The sequence below is a fragment of the Pholcus phalangioides genome, unplaced genomic scaffold (assembly GCF_987345545.1).
Source record: "Pholcus phalangioides strain wild (caught in Gottingen) unplaced genomic scaffold, Ppha-v1.0 ptg000008l_1, whole genome shotgun sequence".
NCBI classification, from domain to species: Eukaryota; Metazoa; Arthropoda; class Arachnida; order Araneae; family Pholcidae; genus Pholcus; species Pholcus phalangioides.
In genome coordinates this window covers 28,869,085-28,893,502 of record NW_028301601.1, presented here as the reverse complement: position 1 = coordinate 28,893,502, position 24,418 = coordinate 28,869,085, and the positions used below count along the sequence as shown (strand labels likewise).

Genomic DNA, 24,418 nt, shown 5'->3' with positions numbered 1-24,418 from the left:
AAACTCGGCACCAAACGAACAAAAATGTAATTTTTTTCACTTTAATTGATTTTATATGAACGTTATACTGAGAATTATCGACAAAAATGATTTTTTGTTAGAAATAAAAGCTATAATTTTATTTTTTGCATTTAATTTTTTTCATGTTTTTTTTATTTTATTATCTGGCAACACAAAGCTTTATTTACTTTTTTTTTAAATGCTGATAACCGGTACCTCCATGTGATAACCCTTGGAACTACGATTTCTGATATCCCCATCCTTCCAGTTGAAGTGGTAGGATAAGATAGGTAAATTTATCTGATGAACGATATTTATTTATTTATTAAATTAAAATAAACGAATTCACTAATTACTAAAGTAAATTAACTTATTAATTATTAAAATAAACGAATTTGTTAATTAAAATGAACGAAAGTTATTTTCTCGAAGTTATCTCATTAAATATTGATACTAGGAGTTAGTATCAGGACCGGAACTAGGGGGGGGGGGCGCAAGATTTAGGTGTGAAAAAAAGTTTCAGTTGGTGTATCGAACCAATTATTTTTCAGTCTATAGTGTAGGTGGTTCTCGATATGTGTTTGCTGTGACTCCTAGGGCCGAACTAGGGAGGGATGACGGGGCTAATTTCCCTGAGCAGCGAACTTTAGCGGGGGGGGGGGGGGATACTGTTTCCATAGACTTTTATACAGTGGAGGGGGTGCAAACCCCTTTTTTCAGGCGCTAATGCGAGCCGGTCTACTGATTCAAAAAGTCTCCCTGCGGATAGAAGGTAGATTAACACAATACTTACATAACATGAAAAAACAGCATTTACCATCTCTACTTCAAAATATATTAGACAGATGGCAGCACAAGTGGAATACAGCAGTATGATTGTGTGGTGACTGTGTATTGACTGGAGTTGGCTTGTATGCTCTGCTGTGAGTTTTTGCTTATATGTAATCTTTTATTGAAACCTTGCATTCTCGTATATATTGGCACGTTCATCATTCATATACAATGACTGCATGGCGACAGATAGTAACGGACTGGCATCCTAAGAACCAAGGTTTGAACTCCACAGTTGGTGGACGGTTGAAGATGGTTTCTTGTGGTTCCTAACTTCGAGGCCTGATTGTGAGCCTATCTCCTTATAAAGTCTAGCCACAAAGAGCATCAGACTTTCAATGGTACAAATATTCAATCATTACATTTCACTCATAGTCTAGAACAGCGGTTCTCAACCGGTGTTCCGTGGAGCCCCAAGGGCTCTGTGTGCAACTCCCAGTGGCTCCGCGGGGACTCGAGGAAAATAAAATGAATCAGTAAATTTGATAGATAAGTAAATAAGAGAGGCCTACAAGGTTCTGCCATAAAAATTATATAGAAAAAAGGGCTCCTCGAGTCAAACAGGGCTCCGCCATAGAAATTACATACTGAAAGGGCTCCCCGAGTCAAAAAAGGTTGAGAACCGCTGGTCTAAAAGATAGATGGTAGCACTAGCGATCCATGCACAACAATAGATAACACTCAAATTGTTAGGTGCACATGCATACTTCTGGTACAACTCATTCGGTGGTAAATTGCCCATGGCGATAGATAACAATTGTGCTGGGTTTAAATGAAAGAAAAAAAACTCCAGAGAAGAACACAAAACGTGATAATTTTGACGACATTAGATACATTAGGGCTACACTTGCAACTCTGAACACATTTTAACATGTAGGAATTCATTAGAAATTTCTAAGGTGAATGTGTATGACGTGCTTCTACGGTTAAGTAGTAGTTAAAGGGCCGGAGAGGTGAAGAAATATGTGCTTTGTTAAAAAGCCTTAATTGTGGACTTGGTGCATAACCAAACATTGCCAAGGGCATAGCATAACATGGTAATAGTCCAATAAAAAATCATGCCCTGTTGAGACAACCGAGGTACCCCAAGCTTATTGGAGGGTTTATTGAGCCAGTTTCGAGGCACGAATGTGAGTAGTAGTTGAGCCAATTAGGTATAGGAAGATTAACATTCAGGACTCTGTATCTGTCCCATGTGCTCCAGCTAATAATCTATATATATAAAATTGATTTTCTGTCTGTCTGTCTGTATGTTCTCTATACAAATCTACAATTTCAGATAGATCGTTGCCAAATTTTTCATATATACCAAATGGGATCCGACTTGAACGATAGGCTACTTTAAAATTTCGTCAGAGCAGGGCAAATGCCCCAAATGGGCAAAAACTGTCGGGCAACAATGGTTTTTGGGCCTCAACAATCACTTTCCGAACGTTTACTTTGGTTACCGTGGTTCCCTAGCAATGTGTTTAAGACGTGTATATGCCTTTACAATGGTTTGTGATTTCTTCAAGGCTATGTATATGTATAATATTTATGCCTTTTTATAATGGTTTGCCACATTTTCAATACTCCCAGTAATGAAGTTTTTTGAATGATGTCATAATCATCATCAGCATCGCTTTGAGGGTCAGGAAAAGGGTGACGCTCATAGAAATCAGTGCTAAAATTGCCGAATTTAATGTAGAAATGCGGAAATTTGGTGGGGTTTTCTGTCACATCAATAGTTTTAAAAATTGTATTCAATACTCGATTTTTGAAATATTGAGTTCATTTATAGATATACGAAGCCCAGAAAATTAGATATGAAGTAATTAGCCGGACCTACTTTCGAGTTGGATATCCATGCAATAACATTGATTTCAACTTTTTATTTATATTTTCTCAAGCATGAAAATTAATGTCTCCGTATTGTCTTTTAATATTGAACTGCATAAATTCATATAGTTTAGGTTGCTTTAAAATTAATTATGGGCCCGTAAAAAGTACATCGAAAAAATTCCACAGCTATAATTAAGCATTTTTTAAAGCAGAAACAGGCAGAGATGGATAACTTGAAGTTCAAAAGGGGGAATCAAAATACTTAGCACCCTTTAAAAAAAGAAAAAAAAATATTTATTTTTACGTTTCTTTAAATCTAGATTTGTTTCTTTCATAAGTCGCGCAGGAAGTCGCCATATTGGTGAACTTAGACACGGTTTGCATGTCCCTCAAAGAAAGGGAGATATCACGTGATCCAAAAAAGCCTCATTGAAGAAAACCCAGGCAGCGCCAGGTATTATAGCCAGTAGCAAAGCGCTTGCGGAGAGCCAAAGCGCTCTCTTCAAGCGCTTTGGCTAGTAGTGTATAATATAGATATGTATAGGAGCCTTGGGTAAAACACAGGATGTTTTAGATACTCGATAACCCCTATGAACATGGCAACATGTATTAGAAAAAGGAGAAAGTCATTAAGAAAGAAATTTATTTTCTCACATATTTCATGCCTATAAATGGATTAAGAAAATGACACACATTAAGAAAATGACAGTGTTTGTTACTCAAAGACTTGTTAAAATGGGTCTATATAATTGCATATTTTAAATGATTTAAATACTATGATTTATTGAAATTTTTTATGATTTATTAATTTATCTTTGTATGCTTAGCTTGTGACTGTCAGATATTTGAATATGGCACCGAATAAAAATCCAGAGATAAAATATACAAAGGTAAGGTGTTTTTTCTCATATGGATTTATTATTTCATTTGATAGATAGAGTATCTTGCATCTTTTTTCAAGTTAACACCATCAATCAATGTTCATCATTGTCAGTGAAGGACGCAAAACATATCTCTGACACATGTTGAAAGTCAAATAAGTCTAATGTTAATCATTGAATGGGTAGTGTTTGATCCTTAAACACTACTTTTATTGCGAATACATGTTGAGCTTAGCGGGCTGTTGAATTGCCTATTGAGGATTGGATGAATGGGGGTGGGGGAAGAGGAATTTTTTTCTAATTAATTTTCGAGAAGTAGATATGTGAATCTTGTGGACATCTCAAGGTTGAAAGGTTAAGAGACTTCTCATTACTGGACAACTTCTCTTGACAGACACTTTTGAATCTGGCAAAATAGGACCTCATTGTATTTCATGATAAATTAATGGAAGTTCTCTTTTAGTAAGCAAAATGTTCTGTCCCATGGTGTTTCTAATTAACTTATTGAGAGGTAGTAAAACTTTGATTTACGAGAGTCTCACAAAATGAGCAAAAATGTTAAACTTTGACTTCATAAACTACTGATATCTTTCAGTATGAGTAGTAGACTTATGTATACCAAGATGAGGACCAGTTTATAAGAGGCCATGCATATTTGCTTCATCTATCCATCATCAAATGATCATAACTCGGTTAACAGTTCTCTTTCTCTGCAATCAATGCCACTGTTTCAAGTTCTGGGGTTGAAAATTTTTTTATAATGCATTTTAATTATGTATTATGGCACCATTACTTTAACAAACAAATTAAAAAAAAGTTGAGCATAAACTTAGTTTATAATCAACAATGACAGCTGTTAATTTTTAGAAGAGTGATTTAATGACTAAATTACAAATTTTGTTTTAGATTTTCATTAACAATGAATGGCACAATTCTGTCGGTGGGAAGACTTTCCCTACAATCAACCCTGCTAATGGCAAGAAAATATGCGATGTTCAGGAGGGAGATTCTGTAAGTCATTATGACATTTTCATTATTGTTATTATGATGTAATCATATCAAAAACTTTTGTGAAATGGTGAGTTATTAAATTGACAACCAAAAAGTGTTTTGGTACTCTTCTGTTATAACTATACCACACATTTTTAACACCAAATTATCAAATTTTCGTTTAGTTCTTTTTGCACACCTTGTTTGGAAAAAAAAACTAATTTATAGACACCTTTAAAGAAAATATTTAACACACTAAACAAGAGACATAAATTTCAAGAAAATTTGCCAAAAAAGACAAAGGAGGTGCCAAATGATATGGTTATAATGGAAGAGTACCAATGTTTTTTGAAAGAAAGTGAGACAAATAACTTATATCTCAGTGACATATATCATATTTTGAAATGGCTAATGTTTGTTTCATTGCATTTATGAAATTTGCTTCACAGTTTTTATTGTTAGTACAGTGATGCTCGTTTTTATGAACCCATACAAACATGAAAAATAGTTGGTAAAATTGAGAGTTTGTAAATGGAAAATACGTTTAAAGGAATAGTGTATTGTTTATAACCAGAAAATTAGTTTGTAAATGAGACATTGTATTAAAAATAAACAAGCAAAATAATCGAAGAATATAATTATTCTCATTATGAGTAATTAATGCAAAAACGATAAATCTATTAAAAGTGTTTGTAGAATTGGCCAATCAATGAGAAATAAGCAATTTGTATGTTATTAGTTATAAGCAAATTGTAATAAGGTGATCAAGTGGTTATTTTATGTCTATTAGTTGAATAACAATTATTTGAAATACAATTTTGGATATATTTTTTGAAAGGCTGATGTAGATAAAGCAGTTACAGCTGCAAGAGAAGCGTTTGAATTAGGATCCACATGGCGAACAATGGATGCTTCAGAAAGAGGTCGGCTCCTTTTCAAATTAGCTGAACTTGTGGAGAGAGATTTGGAGTATATCACAGTAAGCTTATAACTAACTTATACATTGAAGAAAAGGGCATTCATACTAAAAGTTACAAAGTAAAATTTTTATGTGGATATTGATTTGAATGTTCTGTTCATCTTATTAAAAATAAATTTTTCCTCTTCAAATAAATTCTTGTATCAGTTTTAATTGCTCACACTTCGTACTGCGGAAACTCAAATTCAAAGAATGCCTTCATTCTTTACACAATAAATTGAGGAATGGTGGGAATTGAATCAAGTGATATTTAAAGGTTATGTGTTTAAAATAAATTTGTAAGCTACATAAGTTTTTCAAGCACTGTGAGGTATACCTTCCTGGGAGCCACGAGAATTTATTATTTTTTTTAAAACTGTTTGGTGATACCTTTTTTTCCCTTAAGCTGTGATCACAATAACAAAACCTATGAACTTTACTCCAACAATGCTGTTGCAACGCCCAACCCCATCTCAGTTGTTATCACAACAAAATCTGTTGAACGTTACAGTACCCAATTGCCTATGAAAATATATTGCCGTAATTTTTTATATTTGTAATATTTTCTTTTCTTTTCCATTCAATAATGAAGTGTTCCAGGCTCTGCCATGAAGCTGGGCTGGAAGAGATCTCGACAACAGGATAAGTCCGATGACAGAGTTCTGGCATTCATTCATCAGCTCTAGTCATGATTTTTTTTTCTTTGTTAAAAAAATGCAACTTAGGGAGGTGTGTCCAGATTTTGGAAGCTCAAGGGAGCAAATTTAAAAAAGTTTTGAAACTCTTGTGCCATTTTATAAATGCACTGGTTTCCATATAATACATAATCTAGAATGATGGGGGAGAGTAGGGAGGTATGGGACAGAGTGGGACAGTTGCTTTTACGGCTAAATAAATTACTTTAATTTGATCTTGTTTTTTCCAGTGTGTGAAGCTTCAATGCTTAACATTTATTGCTAACAAACTTTAGACAAAGAAGATTTACCCTGTTATAAATTGAAAAAAAATTAATTTTCAGTATTCAAAAGTTAATGCATTCAATTTTGTGAATTAATTTTTTAGTTGTATAACTTTTTGAATGTGAATCAGATGTACAGTTGTTAAAAGAGAACATTTCTGAATATATTGAGGCTTTGACATTCAGCCTGAAAATTGGATGGTTTGTGTTTGAGTCTTTGTTATATAATGAATCCACTAGAGGAAGGAATGGGACAACCTCAATTTAGTTAGTTTAATTGGCTTATTAGTTTGAAAATATCAAATAATAAAAATTGAATAGTTTTCTTGTATTTATAGGCATTCAACTTTTATTCAGATTCTTTCATTACTGTTTTTGATAAATATGTAATTTTTTGTTTCTGAACAGATGATTTTTTCCCTTCAAACTTTTTGTATAGAATGTCATTATTTTATTTAAATCTGGTCCCAGGAATATAGTTTCTCTAAGTTTTATCAACATTGTGGCCCTATAAATTTATTCCACTTCAATGTTAACTAAATTTTTACTTTTTAATTATTGTCCCATACCCGTATCTCACTCTTTCCATACAGGAGAGGGAAGAATGGGACAATTTTTTTTTGCAAATTTAAATGACTCATAAAAAATACATTGTTACTTATTTCGGAGTTTTATATATTTTTTCCTATCTCAAGGGAAAGATTCTTGATTTATCAATTATAAAGTTTTATACCTTACGGAGAAATTTCTGTGAAAAAGGTGCCCATTTCTCCCCCACTCTACATAAGCATATACATGTAACTTGCATCTCTAATTTTCCTGCAAAGTAGTATTTGGACTTAAGTTAACCTGCTAATAGGTAAAATAACACTAGAGAAGTTGGGTCAGTTGTCATGCTTAGTCATGAACAGAGAAGAAATAAAACTTTTTTGTTTTGATAAATTAATCTCAAGTTTATACATCAAGGTTTTTTTTCAAGGCCATGCTCTTAAATAGATTATGCTCTTATTGTAAAGTGCAAGGTAGAGGCTGTTCTTTTTGTTAAGTAATAACTGCAAAAACGGAAATGTGTTTGTTATTTTCAAAGGATCTGGAAGTTCTTGATAGCGGTAAGATACACAAAGACACTTTGGAAGAAATCAAGTTTGTCGCCAGTGCATTTCGATATTATGCTGGTTATGCAGATAAGTTTCATGGGAAGACCATTCCTGCAGGTATATACTATTTGGCTTTTACATTAAACTATAGAACTGTGAAATTGTTTCTTAAATAAATTCGTTTATGTATTGTCTGATATTAATTAACATTTTTATTGAGTTAAAGAAAAAAATTCTAGTAGGAAAATAAAATTATATTTGTAACTATATACAATTTATAGGCATATTTCCAAAGGCATTTTTTGTTTTGACAGATGGCGATGTTTTTTCATTCACAAGATTGGAACCAATTGGAATCTGTGGTCAAATTATACCGGTACAAATTTTCTTTTTAATGAATTTTTCATTTTCCTGATAAACTGTGTGAATTGCTTTGAAACCGAAGGGTGGATAGGACCGAGACTTGAATTCTTCTGTTTAGAATTCTTGAGCTTTCAGCTAGGGTATGGGAAGATTTTTGCTTTATGATGTTGAATGTTCTTTTTCTTTAATTTTTTTTAAATGTTTCAGTGGAATTATCCTCTTGTTATGGTGTCTTGGAAGTTTGGTCCAGCTTTGGCTATAGGCAACACAGTAATTCTGAAACCCGCTGAACAGACGCCATTGACAGCACTATATCTGGCCAGTCTTGTGAAAGAAGCTGGTTTTCCACCTGGAGTAGTTAATGTAGTACCTGGGTATGGGCCTACTGCTGGTGCAGCAATTGCGAGACATCCTGACATAGACAAAGTTGCTTTTACCGGATCAACAGAAGTAAATTTTCTCCTTTTTTTTTTATTGAGATGCTACATTGTTTTTAGTTAATGCCATGTGATGAATCAATCCAACTTATAAATTTTTGAAGTAATTGAAACACTATGTTAGATGCAAATTTAAAAATTTAGCAATTTATTTTAACTTTTTGTAATTATGTGAAGTTTGCTGACTTGACATATATAAAAATATTTTGACTATAAAATTAATTTTTCTACTTAATAATCCAGGTCTCTCTTGTTATAATGAAGAGTATTAACTTTTCACGTAACAATAGACAAAACTACATGCCATCTTGATTGATAGCAACTGACTAAATTATTGTATAGTTCCAATACATTAATTTGCATTATGATAGTTTTCATTGTTTTTCATTCATAAACTCGTTTTTGCCATACATGTGCATGAGGTATGATATACTAGTTTATACAACTCTTTTACTAAACACATTTCTATTTATAGGTCGGTAAGCTGATTCAAACTGCAGCAGGTGAATCCAATTGTAAACGTGTTACTTTGGAGATGGGAGGCAAGAGCCCTCTCATTGTATTTGATGATGCTGACTGTAAGTAATTCCGAATAGTTTTCATTTGAGATGAAAAAACATATTTCATTTATAAAACACTATTCAAACAAATAGATTGAAGTACCAAAAATATTTGTCTTGCCCATATTTTATTTAAAATTTTGTAAATTATGTTGATCCTAAAGAGATTGGTTCAAAGAAATACAGTAAAAGTCTGCTATTATGACAATTCACAATCATGAGGAAAATTATCATTATAACAGACTTCTTATAAGTGGATATGTATATTTTTTGCTCTATCAGGTTATATAATTGTAGAAAATTGCTGCTTTATCTGCACTAAAAAACGTCTCTTAGATCATTTCATTCTAATATTAACAAATGAACAGAACTCTAGTCATGAAATTGATTTTTGGTTTCACAGCTATTGATTCTCAGTTTTGCATAGTTTCATATTTTCAAAGTGATTTAGTCGACGAACTGAGCAGTCAAAATTCTCAATTATATCACTGCTCACTTTTCTGGCTCCATAGGCTCATCAACATTTTTCTGCTCATCTGGAAATTTTTTTAACACAATTTCCTGTCATTCGAAAACTGTAAGTTCTGGTCTCGTGGCCTCTTAATCACTGGAAGAGATAAAAGGTGAATGAAAGCATCACATCCCATGTGTATAGTTGGGCTGCTCAAAAATAGGAAGAGAGGGGATTGAAAATTTGACTTCGTCCATTCTTCGTTAGAAGTACCTCAGAGTAATTTTTGTGAAGCATGTGCGCCATGATAAGAGTTGTCATGTTTAATTTTTGAAGAGAGAGAAGAAAAAACTGGGGCCACACAATTTTGAGAATTTTTTTTAATGTTATAAGCAAATGTTTCTTCATTTTCAACTTACTATAACCAAATATTTTTGGTATCGCTAACAATTTTTTTAATATTTGACAATCTCTATTGCTACTCACTCATGATAGTTCACTCCCACGAAATAATTACCATTATGGTAATTCAATTGAAAAGTTTTTTCTTAAATTGTTGGGAATGTGCTAAATCCGTGATTTCCTAATAGCCTACCACTGATCTAAAGCCCTGTTTACATGTGTAAGATTGTGGGTTGCTTTAGTGATTATTACTTGCATGGCTAATTTTTTTCTCATGGAAGGGGGGGGGGGAAAGGTGGGATAGAGATCCCTCAAAAGAAGCCCATCTTTTTTGTGGAAGAATGGTGGGTGACTCCGACCTCACTCCCATTATCCTTTGCACTGTGAAAACGAGCTCTTTTAACAGTCATCTTGAGCCAACTATTTCCATTCAACCCAGTTGACCAGTGATGACTTCCGGAGTGGGGGGATGCCTGAATAAACTAAACTCCATGTAAATGGGTTGTAATGAAAATCCTGTTACCTGTAACTTCCTGAGTTATGTAACATGTTTCTCATGTAAACAGGGCTTTAGTTTGCTTTGAGAGATTGTCTATGGGTGCTGCGAGATACATTAAAGATGAAATGTATTGAAAGTCTGCAAGAATGTTATTTCGTGTTATTGGATTATGTGAACACAACATCACAGCAAGCATTATGATTGGTAGGAAAAGATTAGAAGTGTAGGATTGCTTCCAGAAGCTGCATGATGTTTATTGACTGGCAGCTATATATTCTCACTCAATGGTAATTCTGAATATGGTTGAACATAGGTGGTTTGAACTGATGGAATTCTTTGTCAAGTGCCCAAACTTTTGAATATTAACGTAGATGCTCATTAGAACAACCCCTTTGTTCTGTCAGAAATAAACGTTGCATCAAGGGGTCATTATATTGAAAGGAAAATATAGATAAGAAAGTTGTTAAATGAAAACATTTTAGACTTAAGATACCAGTCATTGCAATAGAATGATCACATGGAATGAAAAATGTGAAGTTATAACAAGCATAGAGTGTATTATGCTTATATGTATACATACGTGAATATCAGTATTTCTTTATAGCAGAGACAAAAAATAAATAAATAAATAAATTATTTTACTATTCATAGTGGACACAGCTGTGGAGATTGCTCATTTTGCTGTTTTTGCCAACATGGGTCAAGTGTGTTGCGCTGGGACACGAACATTCGTGCAAGAAAACATACATGACAAATTTGTTAAGAAGAGTGTCGAACTTGCTCAGAAGCGTATTATTGGTGATCCTTTTGATGAGAATACTGAACATGGTCCTCAGGTAAAAAAAAACAAACATTTTTTTCATTATAAAAATGGAAATATTTGCTCTCGTAGTACCATGACATACTTTTTGAAACTTTGCTTTTAAAACAGTATGAAGGGATAGACAAATGCCAGGTGGTCATGAGACTACTAAAAAATTGGTATTGGAACTTTAAAATGTTCTTTGTGTACTTTCTAAATTGCAGGCTGAGAGCAGCACAAAATGTTTTGAATTTATAGCAGCTTTTCTGCCAACTTGAAAGAGGGTCACTATGCCCTGAAAAAGTCAAAATAAGCATTATTTTGTACCTTTTCCTTTCGGTAAAGGAATTTGTTTATCGCCTAAGATCATTTTCTGGAGCTTAGATTCTTTAACGATTTGTCCAGTCCTACAGTATGTTAATTTTAATCATTTTATAAATAAATTTATGAATATCTTGATATTTTTAATTTTGATGAAACCTTGTAGTGAGTATGAATTTGATTTTAAGTTGATGTTTCTATAATTGTTTTCGTATCTTTCTATATTTTCTTAGATCAATGAAGAGCAATGCTCTAAAATAATGGATCTTATAGACAGTGGCAAGAAGGAAGGAGCTATTCTTGCTTGTGGAGGTGATAGAATCAAAAGCAACGGCTATTTCATCCAGCCAACTGTATTTGCCAATGTTACAGACAGCATGCGAATAGCCAAGGAAGAAATATTTGGTCCAGTCCAGCAGATCTTGAAGTTCAAGACACTTGATGAGGTCATCAAGAGGGCTAATAACACAATGTATGGACTTGGAGCTGGAGTCTTGACACAGAACATAGACACTGCATTGCTTTGTGCTCAAGGAATAAGAGCTGGTTCAGTGTGGTATGTGTTAGATGCTACTTCATTCAAAAACTTCAAGAAATGGTTCTGTGAATATTTTATTCCCAATTTAATTGCTTATTTAATATTATTTTCAAATTCTCCCCCCACCATGGAGTATAAAAAATTATTTCAAGGCAAATGATAGTGGCGAAACTTGACAGATGCCACCCCTTAAGTTTTATGACACTCAGTTGATATTCATTTGAATAAATAACTTCACAAAAAATGAAATGACAGACGTTGTTTGTGATTTGACTACTATGAAAACACATTCTCAAACTAAAAAAAAGAAGATAGGGAAAAGAAGGCATGAGAAAGAATATACAAGGAGCAGAACTGTAGCATGTTTTCTCGGGGCCCTGGGTCAGACTTTTCCTGGAGGTCCTCTTCAAAGGGTTATTATTTTAGAAAGTCCAGTCCTACAGTCCTACAATTTTAATCATTTTATAAATAAATTTATGAATATCTTGATATTTTTAATTTTGATGAAACCTTGTAGTGTGTATGAATTTGATTTTAAGTTGATTTTTCTATAATTGTTTTTGTATCTAAACACATTCTCACACCAAAAAAAAGAAGATAGGGAAAAGAAGGCATGAGAAAGAATATACAAGGAGCAGAACTGTAGCATGGGAACATTTCCACAATCACAGTCGTTCCTTTGTATTTGCAGGGGTTACGTTCCAGGGGTGACCATGAATACAGAAAATCTGAATAACACAAACTATAAACTTTTTGTTTTTAGATGTCTCATATTTTTTTGCTTTGTGCAACAGAAGTAGAAGAGAACTTCTTGTGATTCTCAACGATGTTTTCTGAAAGAATATCAATGTCTTTTAGCCGTTTCATCTTTATTTCAGTTAATTTGTTAGAGTATGGTAATAAGGCCTTCTTAATCGGTTTTTCTATGTGTCAGAAACGTACCAAAGATGGGTCTTTGTCATGGAAACAATGCAATGCTGGTTTATTCTCACAGCTTCTAGGATCTTTGGGCTTCCAGAATGAAACATCATTTAAACCAATCCAGGAAAAGTGTTTCCAAGTTTTTCTATTGTTTATACAAAATATTGGGAAAGGTGATTTATTCTTTCTCTCCAATGTTCGCGGATTTGCAGACGGTTTAATAATGATGGTTATAGTATACAAGTCATATGTATAACTTGCATAACGTTTTTATTTCACCCATAGAAAAACGGCACTTTCTATGAGAGACAAGTGGATCCACAGCTATATAGTAGCAGGTGTAGATACACTGAATATTGAAAGACCGGGGACACTTCTCATCTCAGAGATATCGAAGCTTTCCTGGGGGAAGGTGTATCTGGAAATTTATTAATTTATGAGGAAATAACAAACAACGATATTCCATATGTACAGTGAAGAATCTGGAATTTAAAAAAAATTGTGATCATAACATCATCTACAGATAATCAGTCCATAATCTTAACATTGCCTTTATGTAGATAATCAAAGAATAATCTTGTCTTGTAACCATGATAGAATCTGGAATTGAATTTATCCAATCTAGAATATACCAATCTCATTGATTTTCAGTATAATCTTGCCTCCTTGGCAGGCTTGTCGGCTATTTCCTTGGCAAATATGCCCGTGTGGGCTTTAACCCAGGCCAATCGGATTCTCGTGTTGGCTCATAAAATTCAACGAATCTCCCATATATTACGATGCATAAAACATGGGATGGGTTTTTGATTGATAACAGGCATGAAGCGCTGTCTGAGAAGATCAACACTGTTTTCAATAAGACGTGTGCCTTTGAAATGGTATTAAAAATCGCACATACTTCAGCTTGAAATCACTTTTATCACTACATAAGTGCACCCTGTGCCATCAGAACACTTGGAGCCATCTATATAGATCTTTACTGTTCTAGGATCCATCTTAATGCATTCAGCACCAGACAGCATGACCTGATTTGCATCGATGTCCACGTTTGGGTGCATGAGCCATAACTTGTATTCCTTTTCAAAAGACTGCTCCTACAGTGACAGAATATTGATAACATCTTCATCCAGATGGAAAATGCTGGTCTTGTGGGCTTCATCTATATATATAAAATTGATTTTCTGTCTGTCTGTCTGTGTGTGTGTATGTTCTGTATACAAATCTATAATTTTAGATCGATTGTCGCCAAATTTTGCATATATACCAAATGGGACCCGACTTGAACGATAGGCTACTTTAAAATTTTGTCAGCCCAGGGCAAATGCCCCAAACGGGCAAAAAAACTGTCTGGCAACAATGGTTTTTGGGCCTCAACAATCACTTTCCGAACGTTTACTTTGGTTACCGTGATTCCCTAGCAATGCGTTTCAGACGTGTATATGCCTTTACAACGGTTTGTCACTTCTTTAATCCTGTTAGTATATGTATAATAGTTTATGCCTTTATAATGGTTTGCCACATTTTCAATATACTCTCAGTAATGAGGCTTTTTGAATAGACGTCATAATCATCATCAGCATCGCTTTGAGAGTCAGGAAAAGGGTGATCCTCATAGAAATCAGTGCAAATTTTGCGATTGGCGATTTTGCTGTAGAAATGCGGAAATTAGAGGGATTTTCTGCCCCCATCAATAATTTTAAAAATTGTATTGAATTCTCAATTTTTGAAATATTCAGTTCGCTTAGAGATATACAAAGCCCAGGAGATTAAATATGAAGTAATTAGCCAAACCTATACTTTTGAGTTGGATATTCGAGCAATATCATTGATTTCATTTATATCTTCTCAAGTATGAAAATTAATGTCTCCATATTGTCTCTTTCGATATTTATTTGCATAAATTCATGTGGGTTAGGATATTTTAAAGTTAGTTATGAGCCCGTGAAAAGTGCATCGAAAAAATTCCACAGCTTTAACTAAGGATTTTTGGAAGCTGGAACAGACAGATGGATAACTTGAAGTTCGGGGGGGGGGATCGAAATACCTAGCGCCCCTTAAAAAAAGAAAAATATATATTCATTTCTACGTTTCTGTGTAAATCTAGATTTGTTTATTTCATGAATCGCGCAGGTCGCCATATTGGTTAACTTGGACACGGTTTGTATGTCCCTCAAGAAAAAGAGGGGGAGATATCACGTTATCCAAAAAAAGCCTCATTGAAGAAAACCCGGGCAGCGCCGGGTATTATAGCTAGTATTCAATATAACTGCTCAGCCACAGATTCCTTGTGACAACATATGACGTCATTTGCAGTGGTGGAGTAGGCCTCAGATACATGTTGTATGTATCTGAGGCCTACTCGCAAGCGCTGGGCTATGTCCAGAATTCTTCTTTGTGTTTGCTTAGGATATCGAAACCAAGAGGCGCATCCAAAGGAAACTGTACAACTGATCTGTATAAAACATTTCTAAAATTCTACGAGAGAAGGAGTTGGAGGCTGGTCACAGCAATGGCTGATCGAATTTAAAGTTGTTTTCTTGATATATCAGATTGTAGATTTATTCATGACATAATAATGGGAAACGGCAACAGTGAAGCTAATCATTGTCAATATTTGAAATTTTTCGTTCAAGTTTTTCACTTTTAGAAACATTTAAATACAGTATTTTACATACATTTACAGCAGCACTAAAAAAAACCATTAAGAGAGTTTTTTAAAACATTTAATGTATAAAATTTATAGTTTTTTTGTTCCAATACAAGAATTAACACCGCAACAGTGCTTTCCAGAAAACTAGGAAAAATGACCGCAAATATGAAATCCGCGAATACTGAGGTCTGACTAATAAATTTACAGTAAAAGTAAAAAATGTATTCCCCGGAATATGGACTGCTTTACGAAAGAGGAAAATAACCTATCAGGTAGCAGCATATGGGAGTGGTATAAGAATATTTAAACACAGTAAAACCTCTCTTTTTGGAAACACGGAACAAAAAAATTTGTCCGTAAAAGAAAAACGACTTAATCAGAGGGTTTGAAATGCATAATTCTATTTTTCAGAAGGGGGTAATTATTATTTTATGACATGAATGTCGCTCTCCACTTGTTAATACAAGATATACAGAAGACTGGATGTTGTGAAGATATTTAGTATTTGAGATGTTAATTTTTTAAGGAAGGAAAAAACTCATCTCTGCCTCTACCGGGAGTCAAACCCGGGTCCCTCGATTGCCGGACGAGTGCTCTGAGCCACTAAGCTACAGAGGAGATAGAGATTTTCCTTCGCTAGAGCGTATATATGCCGAACGGAACCGTGCAATGGACGGTGAAACCGATCAGCTAATAGCTCATGGACGACGAGCCACCAGAGGGCTGTATATATGACATGAATATCGCTCTCCACTTGTCCAGAGCACTTGTCCAGCAATCGAGGGACCCGGGTTCGACTCCCGGTAGAGGCAGAGATGAGTTTTTTCCTTCCTTAAAAAATTAACATCTCAAATACTAAATATCTTCACAACATCCAGTCTTCTGTATATCTTGTATTAACAAGTGGAGAGCGACATTCATGTCATATATATAGCCCTCTGGTGGCTCGTCGTCCATGAGCTATTAGCTGATCGGTTTCACCGCCATTGCATGGTTCCGTTCGGCATATATACGCTCTAGCGAAGGAAAATCTCTATCTCCTCTGTAGCTTAGTGGCTCAGAGCACTCGTCCGGCAATCGAGGGACCCGGGTTCGACTCCCGGTAGAGGCAGAGATGAGTTTTTTCCTTCCTTAAAAAATGAACATCTCAAATACTAAATATCTTCACAACATCCAGTCTTCTGTATATCTTGAATTATTATTTTGTTGTAAAAGCTGGGGTGAATGCATCTGAGGGGTTTCCGTTTAAAACAGGTTCTACTGTATATTTCTTGCTCAACATTCAAGGGAGTCATCTACATTTGAATTCTGGAACAGTTCCATTTTGAAAGAAAATTAGTGAAAATGTGTTACCTTTTGATTAAAATTGGAGCTGATTACATCTGAAAAATCAAATTTCTACACAACCTATTGATTCCAGAGGGCCTATCCAAGGAAGGTACTCTTATTGCTCTCTCATGCGTAACATAAGAAACATGATCACTCTGAAATGTGACTTCGAAAGCCCTTCTGAAAATGTGCTGTTTTGGAAAAAATCCCTTAACACAAGTAGGACAACTGCTTTGTTATGTTTCCTTTTGAATGAAAAATATCAGAGTGAGTGAAAGAGGTGGATATGTTCTCTTTTGGTACAAACATCTAACTATAGAACTAACACATTGTGATTTCTATCAAAAAAATTACTTTCAAATAAACTCTGTTCCATAAATAATCCAATAGAGCTCATCTCAAAGATTTAAAAACTGTTGGAAGGTGAATTTTGAAAAAAAAAAAAAAAAAAAGGAAATGTGCCCTTTTGAAAATGAGCTCCTCACACTTAATCATCAGTTTAAAAAAATGCAAAGACTACTTCAATTATTTTTTCATGCAACTGTTGAATAAGTACTTTGATTGCATATGTATTCCCAAATTTATTTTAATACAAAAAGTCATAATAATGGCTGTAAACAGATTCTATGAATTTTACAACCAGCTTCCTTGTTTTAGGACTATATTAATTAGTGTTTTGTAAATTAACAATTTTTGTTTTCATGAACATCAATGTGTGAAGTGTCATGTGTGAAAATTTTTCATGCTTCTAGGGTGAACTGTTATGATGCGACATGTATTCAGACTCCCTTTGGAGGATTCAAAATGTCTGGGCATGGACGAGAATTGTAAGTTATTGTAGAATCCATATTGAAATTTCATTTTTATTAGAATTTTTGAAATAAAACATTTAAATTCCATAATCTAGTTATTCAGAAAAATTGACTTGAGAACCTCACACGATAGAAGTGAAACTTCTAGGTTTCACATGACTAGATTCACTTCAACTGAATTTATTATTTATAATTGAATTTAGAAATTTTAAATTTAATTAAATACCAAAATAATCCCCATGTGTGGCATATTTGTTCATTAAAAATTTCTGACAATAATCATGGTCGACTCTGAATCGGGGAGGGACTTTTTATCGCGACTGAAGTCTAGTAAGTGCTCTGGATGTACAACCAAAGTGCTTGAAGCTAAAGCTAATTCTTCAAGCGCTGTGTGTGCAGTGTTATGACAGCACAGCCAATCAGGAGCTTTCACTATGAAGTCACAAAACTTGCATTCACACGCAAAATATACTCTTATATAGCCAGCGGGGTACAGCGCCATGGGAGGGGGGGTGGTGGTGGTAGGGAAAGGTAAACTCTTTTTATTTTCTTACACAGTCGAATATCTATTGACATCCCCCCCCCCCCCCCACAACCCATCTGGTTCTTGGAACTTCACACAATTAATTAATGGAATGGGTTGTGAGGAAAAAGAAAGCACTTCACTTTTTGAGATGGCTTTATTTCCCTTACAAACTTTCACTCTTATGTTGCTATAGAAGTTTCACTTTAATAATTTTTGTTGGCCTCAGGAGAGACAGTGCAACAACTTCCTAATTGGAAGTAAAAAAACAGGGGACTGTGTATAAAAATATAGATTTTTTATGGTGTTACACACTGTGTGGGTATTTTCACTCTCAAAGCTGGGTAATTTTTTGAACGGTTTTTGAGCATTTTTTAAATTGAAACTATGCCTCTATGACTGTAGAAACTTAAGAACTACATAGGTTATAAGAGGGTCAGATTAGATTTTATAATCAAAAGATGTGTTTTATTGTTCTTACATGTTTAAATTTTTATCTATAACCAAATACAGTGCATGCCATTTAATGTGATCACATTAGGACTCTTGAGTTTCTCATAACAATAACCGATTCATGCTATATTGGAAAAAGTTCTGGTTCTAAGTTTGGTGACCATGTCCTGTTTGGTCAAATAAGATGCAAAATGCATTAAATCATGCATTTTATTTTATTTGTCCTAAATCAGGTTTCCCCCCCCCCCCCCAAGGTAATATTTTTCTGTGAAGAATCAAACCTCAAGAAACAGACTATTTTTTTTTACCTTACACACATACATGGATTATAGTTGCTATTATGACATAATTAGCACATTGTAAACTGTGTACAGAAATTTTTGTCAATGTGAGAACCTTCTGACCTCCTACATAGTCTTGTAGGTTGATAAGAATAACTTATAGGGAAAAAATGAGTCAAGAAAAAAACTTTCGAACATAAACCAAAGTCTTGATAACTGCAAATTTTTTCCCATGTTATGATATTGGTTCATTCCGTACTTAGCAAAAACGACATCATTACCCGAATGATGACATTATTTGTGATTTTAATAAGAATCGTCTACCATATCAGTTTATTAGTTAATAACTTCCATATAAGTTATAACTTATCACACCAACTTTCAACAGCATAGTCTTGTTCTAAATGTTGTATGGTTTAATCTATCTCATTAGGCCAGTTGACTAGGTTGATTAGCATAGGAGGTTTGGATTCAAATCTGTGTTTAGGGCTTAGATCATAGTTTTGTAAATTTTGTGTTCTGTATCCCCTTTTTTTTTTCTCATCGTCCCAAAACTCAAATCTTTCCACAGGATCCTATACTAAAACTGCAGCTTCTACTGCCCCCCTGAAACATTCCATTGCCCACTTTGGGAAACACTGGCTTAAATGCCTTTCTCCTCTCAGAACCAGTTTTCAGTTGATCATCCTAGTCTGAACACCCTGTCAGAGAGAAGAGTAACCAATCTGTGACATCCATGTTACTGGGGGGGGGGGGGGGGGAGGAGGGAGGGAAAGGATACTATAGTGTTATGAATGACTTGATGCCATAGAAATTTTCAAAATTGTGAAAAGTTTTTGAAGGCAGTAAAATTTTTCATGTGATCCCATTGACATACATACAAATTTTTGTTGTCATATTAGCATGGGTATGGATAAAGTTAGCCACCAGTGCATTAGAGTCTGGTACAAATAAGCGCCAATATCTCTGTTAAAAACTCTCTCCACAGAGAGCAACTGGCATACAATGATACAATTATTCAATCATCACACTTCACTCATAGTTAGAAAAACTGATGGCAGATGGCGATGCTACACATAATAAACATTACACAGAAACAAGCTTCACATCAGATTCACTACACGTACATGCACAGTCCAGCATGTACCAATTTTCGTTAGTAGTTCCACAGAGGAATGTGGACGAGGTGCATGTGTAGTTTAGTAGTAATGTATTAGAGCATGAAATAACCATGGTGCAACAAAATTTATCAATCTGATCAGATTAGATGGGTTGCATCTGGCATTCTTTTGAGATAGATAACTTGATTGCTGTGTTTAACGGCAATGAGAAATTGACGTTTTTGTCAGACAAATTCTAAAGTTACGTTCAAGAATATATTTTATTGATGCGAGTGATCAGCATGTAACTGCTTTATTAAATTTAAAATTTTGATAAGACACTGATGATGACTGAGGTTATTATTGGTTTACTTTGAATATTTCAGAGGAGAAGATAGCTTGCATGAATACTATGAGATAAAAACGGTAAGTGACTATTTATTTTATAATAGTTCATTCTAATAAAATGATTAATTCTGAGCTCAGATGACAAATTTTTTTATCATTTTTCCCAAAAAATTGAGTTGCTTGCATTCCGTAGTCTCGTTCATTAAAATTTTGGAATGTAGCAAAATTTCCTCTTTCTCTTTATGAGGAAACAACGCAGGCCAATTGTAATGACTCAAAAAGCCACAGTATCGCATACATTGGCAAAATATTATTTACAAATTCACCATCGTGAAATTTTAAAAAACTGACATAACATTTTGCCATCTGAGCACAGAATCGAAGACCCCTGCCAAATAACTGCCTGTGTTAAATTTTTTGTGAAATCGGATTTTTGACTGAATAACATTCTATGTAGCTTCTGTCCCTGAAAACAATGACATAAGTAATGCTACTTTCATAGGAGTTGGATGGAATAATAGTCTATGCTAGTTTACTAGGAAAAAAAAAAAAAAAAAAAATTGTTTCCTCTAAAGTTAAAAAAAAACCCCACAGACTGTTATTCATTTGAACATCAATTAATAGAATTTCCTGTGAAAAAAATTGAAAGTGCGATGGTTTATGCATCCTAATTTCATGATATTTCCCATTAATTTCGATGAGAAATTGTGCATCTCTGCAATGAAGAGTCTGGCTTTACTTAAACGTAACTATTAAGTAATGTATCTTTAACCTTAGACATAGTGCGGGCCACATTTAACATTCCTAAGTCTGGAAGCCACTATGCTGCAGCAAGCCAACACCATCTATATCAGAAGGACTCCACGTGACGTCACTGCAGAAGTTATTTCACCTATAGTCATTGAATATATATTGCAAAAAAAGGTAAATATATCACACTCGTAGGCCTGCTATATCCAATTGCTATGTGAAATAACTTTTTTAGTGATGTCACGAGCTTCACGTGGAGGCCTTCAGCTATACATGTTGTTGACCAAGCATATATATTATCAAAGAGCTCCGCAGGCCATGAAGTGAAAGTCCCTTGTCTAAGATTCATAGAATTTTGTCAACATATCACAGTGCTGAGATGTCATTGAGGATTTCAAAGAGAACTGGCCAGATCTAGACTTCTTTTTCAGAGCCACGTGACTGTGAGAGTTAGATTTTAGGAATTTTTGAGTAATCTAGTGAAACAAAAAAATCAATGCTTATCATTGGGATTTAGTATTAAAAAACCATGAACGAGATGCCAGGCTCTGATCACACTATCATCATTACTGCTGGCTAAGCAAAAGTAATTCTTAAATTACAAATTATAATAAAGCAAAGTAATTCTCATAAATGAGAAGTCAACAAACCATCAAAGTACAACTGCAAATAATTTGGGATCCATGATTTGAATTTGTTTTTGCAAGGACTTTCGAAGAGAAATTGGCAGGAAAAATGGTCTGGTGATCCACTCCAATGGGGGGGAGGGGGGTCGCGATTTACTGGTTGATCGACAGGTTGCTGACCGCTGCTATTGGCTATGTGAGGGGTTTCTAACCTTTTTTTAGCGGGACCCATGGGACTGTTGTATATAATTGACTACACATTTTTGAAAAAAAAATGAACACTGTAAAATTCATGTTTTCATATATTTTATAGCATATCTTCATTTTTATAATTTATAGGTGACGATAAAGATCCCACAGAAAAACTCCTAGGCTGCTGTTATTGATTACGCTGTTACAGTTTTGATATGATTGAGCCGATCTTTTACGCATAAAAGTAGTGCAATATGAGCTATATATATAATGTGTTATTGAAAATTTTAAATTGTTTATTGGAATAAACTTTTTGCATTTTGTTAGTGAAAAGAATTATTTTTGTGGAACTTGCATTTTTTTACTTTCTTGAAGTGTTGTGAAATCATATACCATATGTATTTAATAAGCTTTCCTAATTATCAAATCTGTATATCAGAACCATACTATCGTATCAAAGAAACATTTTATTTTCTGGATATTATGCTGAGGTGAACTTGGAAAGAAAAGTCACCTCGTCTTTGCCGGGACGCGAACCCAGGCCCTCTTGCATACCGGGCAAGCATGCTACCATCTACATCACTGGAGACACGACCCTGCCTTCCTTATTTCACGCACTGTGGTGTGAGGCACAGTCATCTTGTCCCGGCGGCGACAAGATGACTTTTCTTTCCGAGTTCACCTAAGCATAATATCCAGAAAATAAAATGTTTTCTTGATATCTTGAGCTGAGAAAAAAAGCCATCTATCGTATGTTTATTTTTGTCAATTTTGAGATATTTCTGTATTCTTGTAGTTCTCATTCTGTAGTTTAAGGCCATAGTATTGTATAGATTAAAATTTGTAATCGATTAACCAAATTTTTTGTTGTAACTGTATAATATTAATTGATACTATAAAAATATTTTTTATTCATTTCTTGCTCCTGTTCGCCAGATGTAAACAAATGCAGGAATACATAGATTAAGAAATTAACTGAAATTAACTATTTTCGATTATACTGTTGCTTGTTTTGCAATATAGGAACTTCCCCCAAATGGTAAATGTGAGGAGAGGAGCTGATGCTGCCAAGAATAGGAAAAACTGTTGTTCATAGTGGAGACAATGAATTTTAGTCTTTGAACTCTCGAATTGCATTTCCACATGCCAAACAAAAAATGTAATCAAAATATTGATTCAAATATTTTTAAATATGGTCACTTATCCAAAATACTATATGTAGGTATGTAATTCAATACATCCAATCAGTTTTGTTGAACAAATCAAGTTTGATTAAAATCTTAAGTTTTAAATTTAACTGATTGAGTCTATTAACTACAATTAACAATCCTAATTTCAGCTAAAATATTTTAATGAAAGATATATTAGAATGAGAGAACTACAAGAATACAGTAATATCTCAAAATGAACATACGATAGTATGGTTATGAGGGGCAGATATATTTCATCACAAGCTTTAAAATTCAGTTGCATTTTGCAACAATACATGTGTGTTTGATTAGAAAAAACCTTTTAGGGATATTTATTTACGAGGTGTATGAACTGTTTGGTAGAAATGCATGCGCAAGATAAACCAAGTACACCATGATATTTATGTTCAGGTTAATGCTAAGCGTTTTACAGTGTGCACGAAAAACATTGAAGTCTTTGAAAGGGCTATAAAAAAAAAAGTTTTTTCCATTAGGTATTCATCTTACTCAAAATTACTTTCTGAAATAGAAAGAGCTACACCTGGAAAGCGATTCTGTGGTGGATATCACCACAGAATCGCTGCTGCAGGTTCACTGCTTGTGGGATAGTGATTCTGATGCCTCCGTATTCATAAAGCAACCTCTTAATTGAAAGTTGTCATCCATTTCAGACACAATTTTGTTGCAGCAATACTTGTTCTAAGAGGATTGAAATATTGGATTTAATCAGTGTCTGACAGGCGGAAATTTCAACAAGATGCGATTTTATGTTTTTGAGATAATCGTAAATAATTCAGTTAGCCTCTTAGAGGCAACTACCAGATACCTTGCTTAACTTGATGCCTTGTATGTCAACAATCGAGTCCAACTACATTGCAACAATGTTTCTTCTAATAACACATTTCCCATCCCCTCTCTGTTTATCAACCAACAGCCAGTGGGCTACAGCTATTGCTGATGTTTTGATAACAGAGATACGGCATTTGAAATACAATTTTTTCCCCTTCCCTTTGAAGTGCTATAGGAATATGCATATAGTTTAAATAAAAGAAAGTATTTTTCTTGTTTATTATTTTCTTGTTTTTATTATTCATGGAGTTGGGGAGGATGGAGAGCACTATTACATGCACACAAAACTGGAGGGGGAAAAAAATCCTCTTTTTCCAAGATGTGGCATTTTCCAGAGGGTTTGGTTATTCCCACTGTCCCAGTTTTAAAGTGGATCAGTGAGATTTATAAAACAGGAAAATAAAATTCAATAAAAAAATGACACCATTTTGTGACTGTCCAAAATACTGCAGTGTTATGTTAATGAGTCAATCCACTAAGACTTA

The 24,418-nt window shown here is 34.2% G+C and overlaps 1 protein-coding gene across 1 annotated transcript; it reads left to right on the top strand.

The window, feature by feature from the left end:
• Nucleotides 1–183: 183 nt before the first annotated feature.
• LOC149084158 (aldehyde dehydrogenase 1A1-like) lies at nucleotides 184–22,230 on the top strand. Its single transcript, XM_089234501.1, has 13 exons — nucleotides 184–290; nucleotides 3,480–3,542; nucleotides 4,440–4,544; nucleotides 5,362–5,502; nucleotides 7,527–7,653; nucleotides 7,851–7,912; nucleotides 8,107–8,349; nucleotides 8,812–8,914; nucleotides 10,900–11,084; nucleotides 11,605–11,927; nucleotides 17,562–17,636; nucleotides 20,365–20,404; nucleotides 22,042–22,230. Exons 2-13 carry the CDS (start codon nucleotides 3,504–3,506, stop codon nucleotides 22,072–22,074), a joined length of 1,476 nt encoding a protein of 491 aa, XP_089090627.1. The 5' UTR covers nucleotides 184–290; nucleotides 3,480–3,503; the 3' UTR covers nucleotides 22,075–22,230.
• Nucleotides 22,231–24,418: the final 2,188 nt, after the last annotated feature.

Excerpts from the sequence above, each read along its gene's own strand:
- LOC149084158 (XM_089234501.1), top strand. The coding sequence starts at position 3,504 with ATGGCACCGAATAAAAATCCAGAGATAAAATATACAAAG. Across the intron at positions 5,503-7,526 it reads GAGATTTGGAGTATATCACA|GATCTGGAAGTTCTTGATAG; the intron begins GTAAGCTTATAA and ends TTATTTTCAAAG. Across the intron at positions 17,637-20,364 it reads TCTGGGCATGGACGAGAATT|AGGAGAAGATAGCTTGCATG; the intron begins GTAAGTTATTGT and ends TGAATATTTCAG.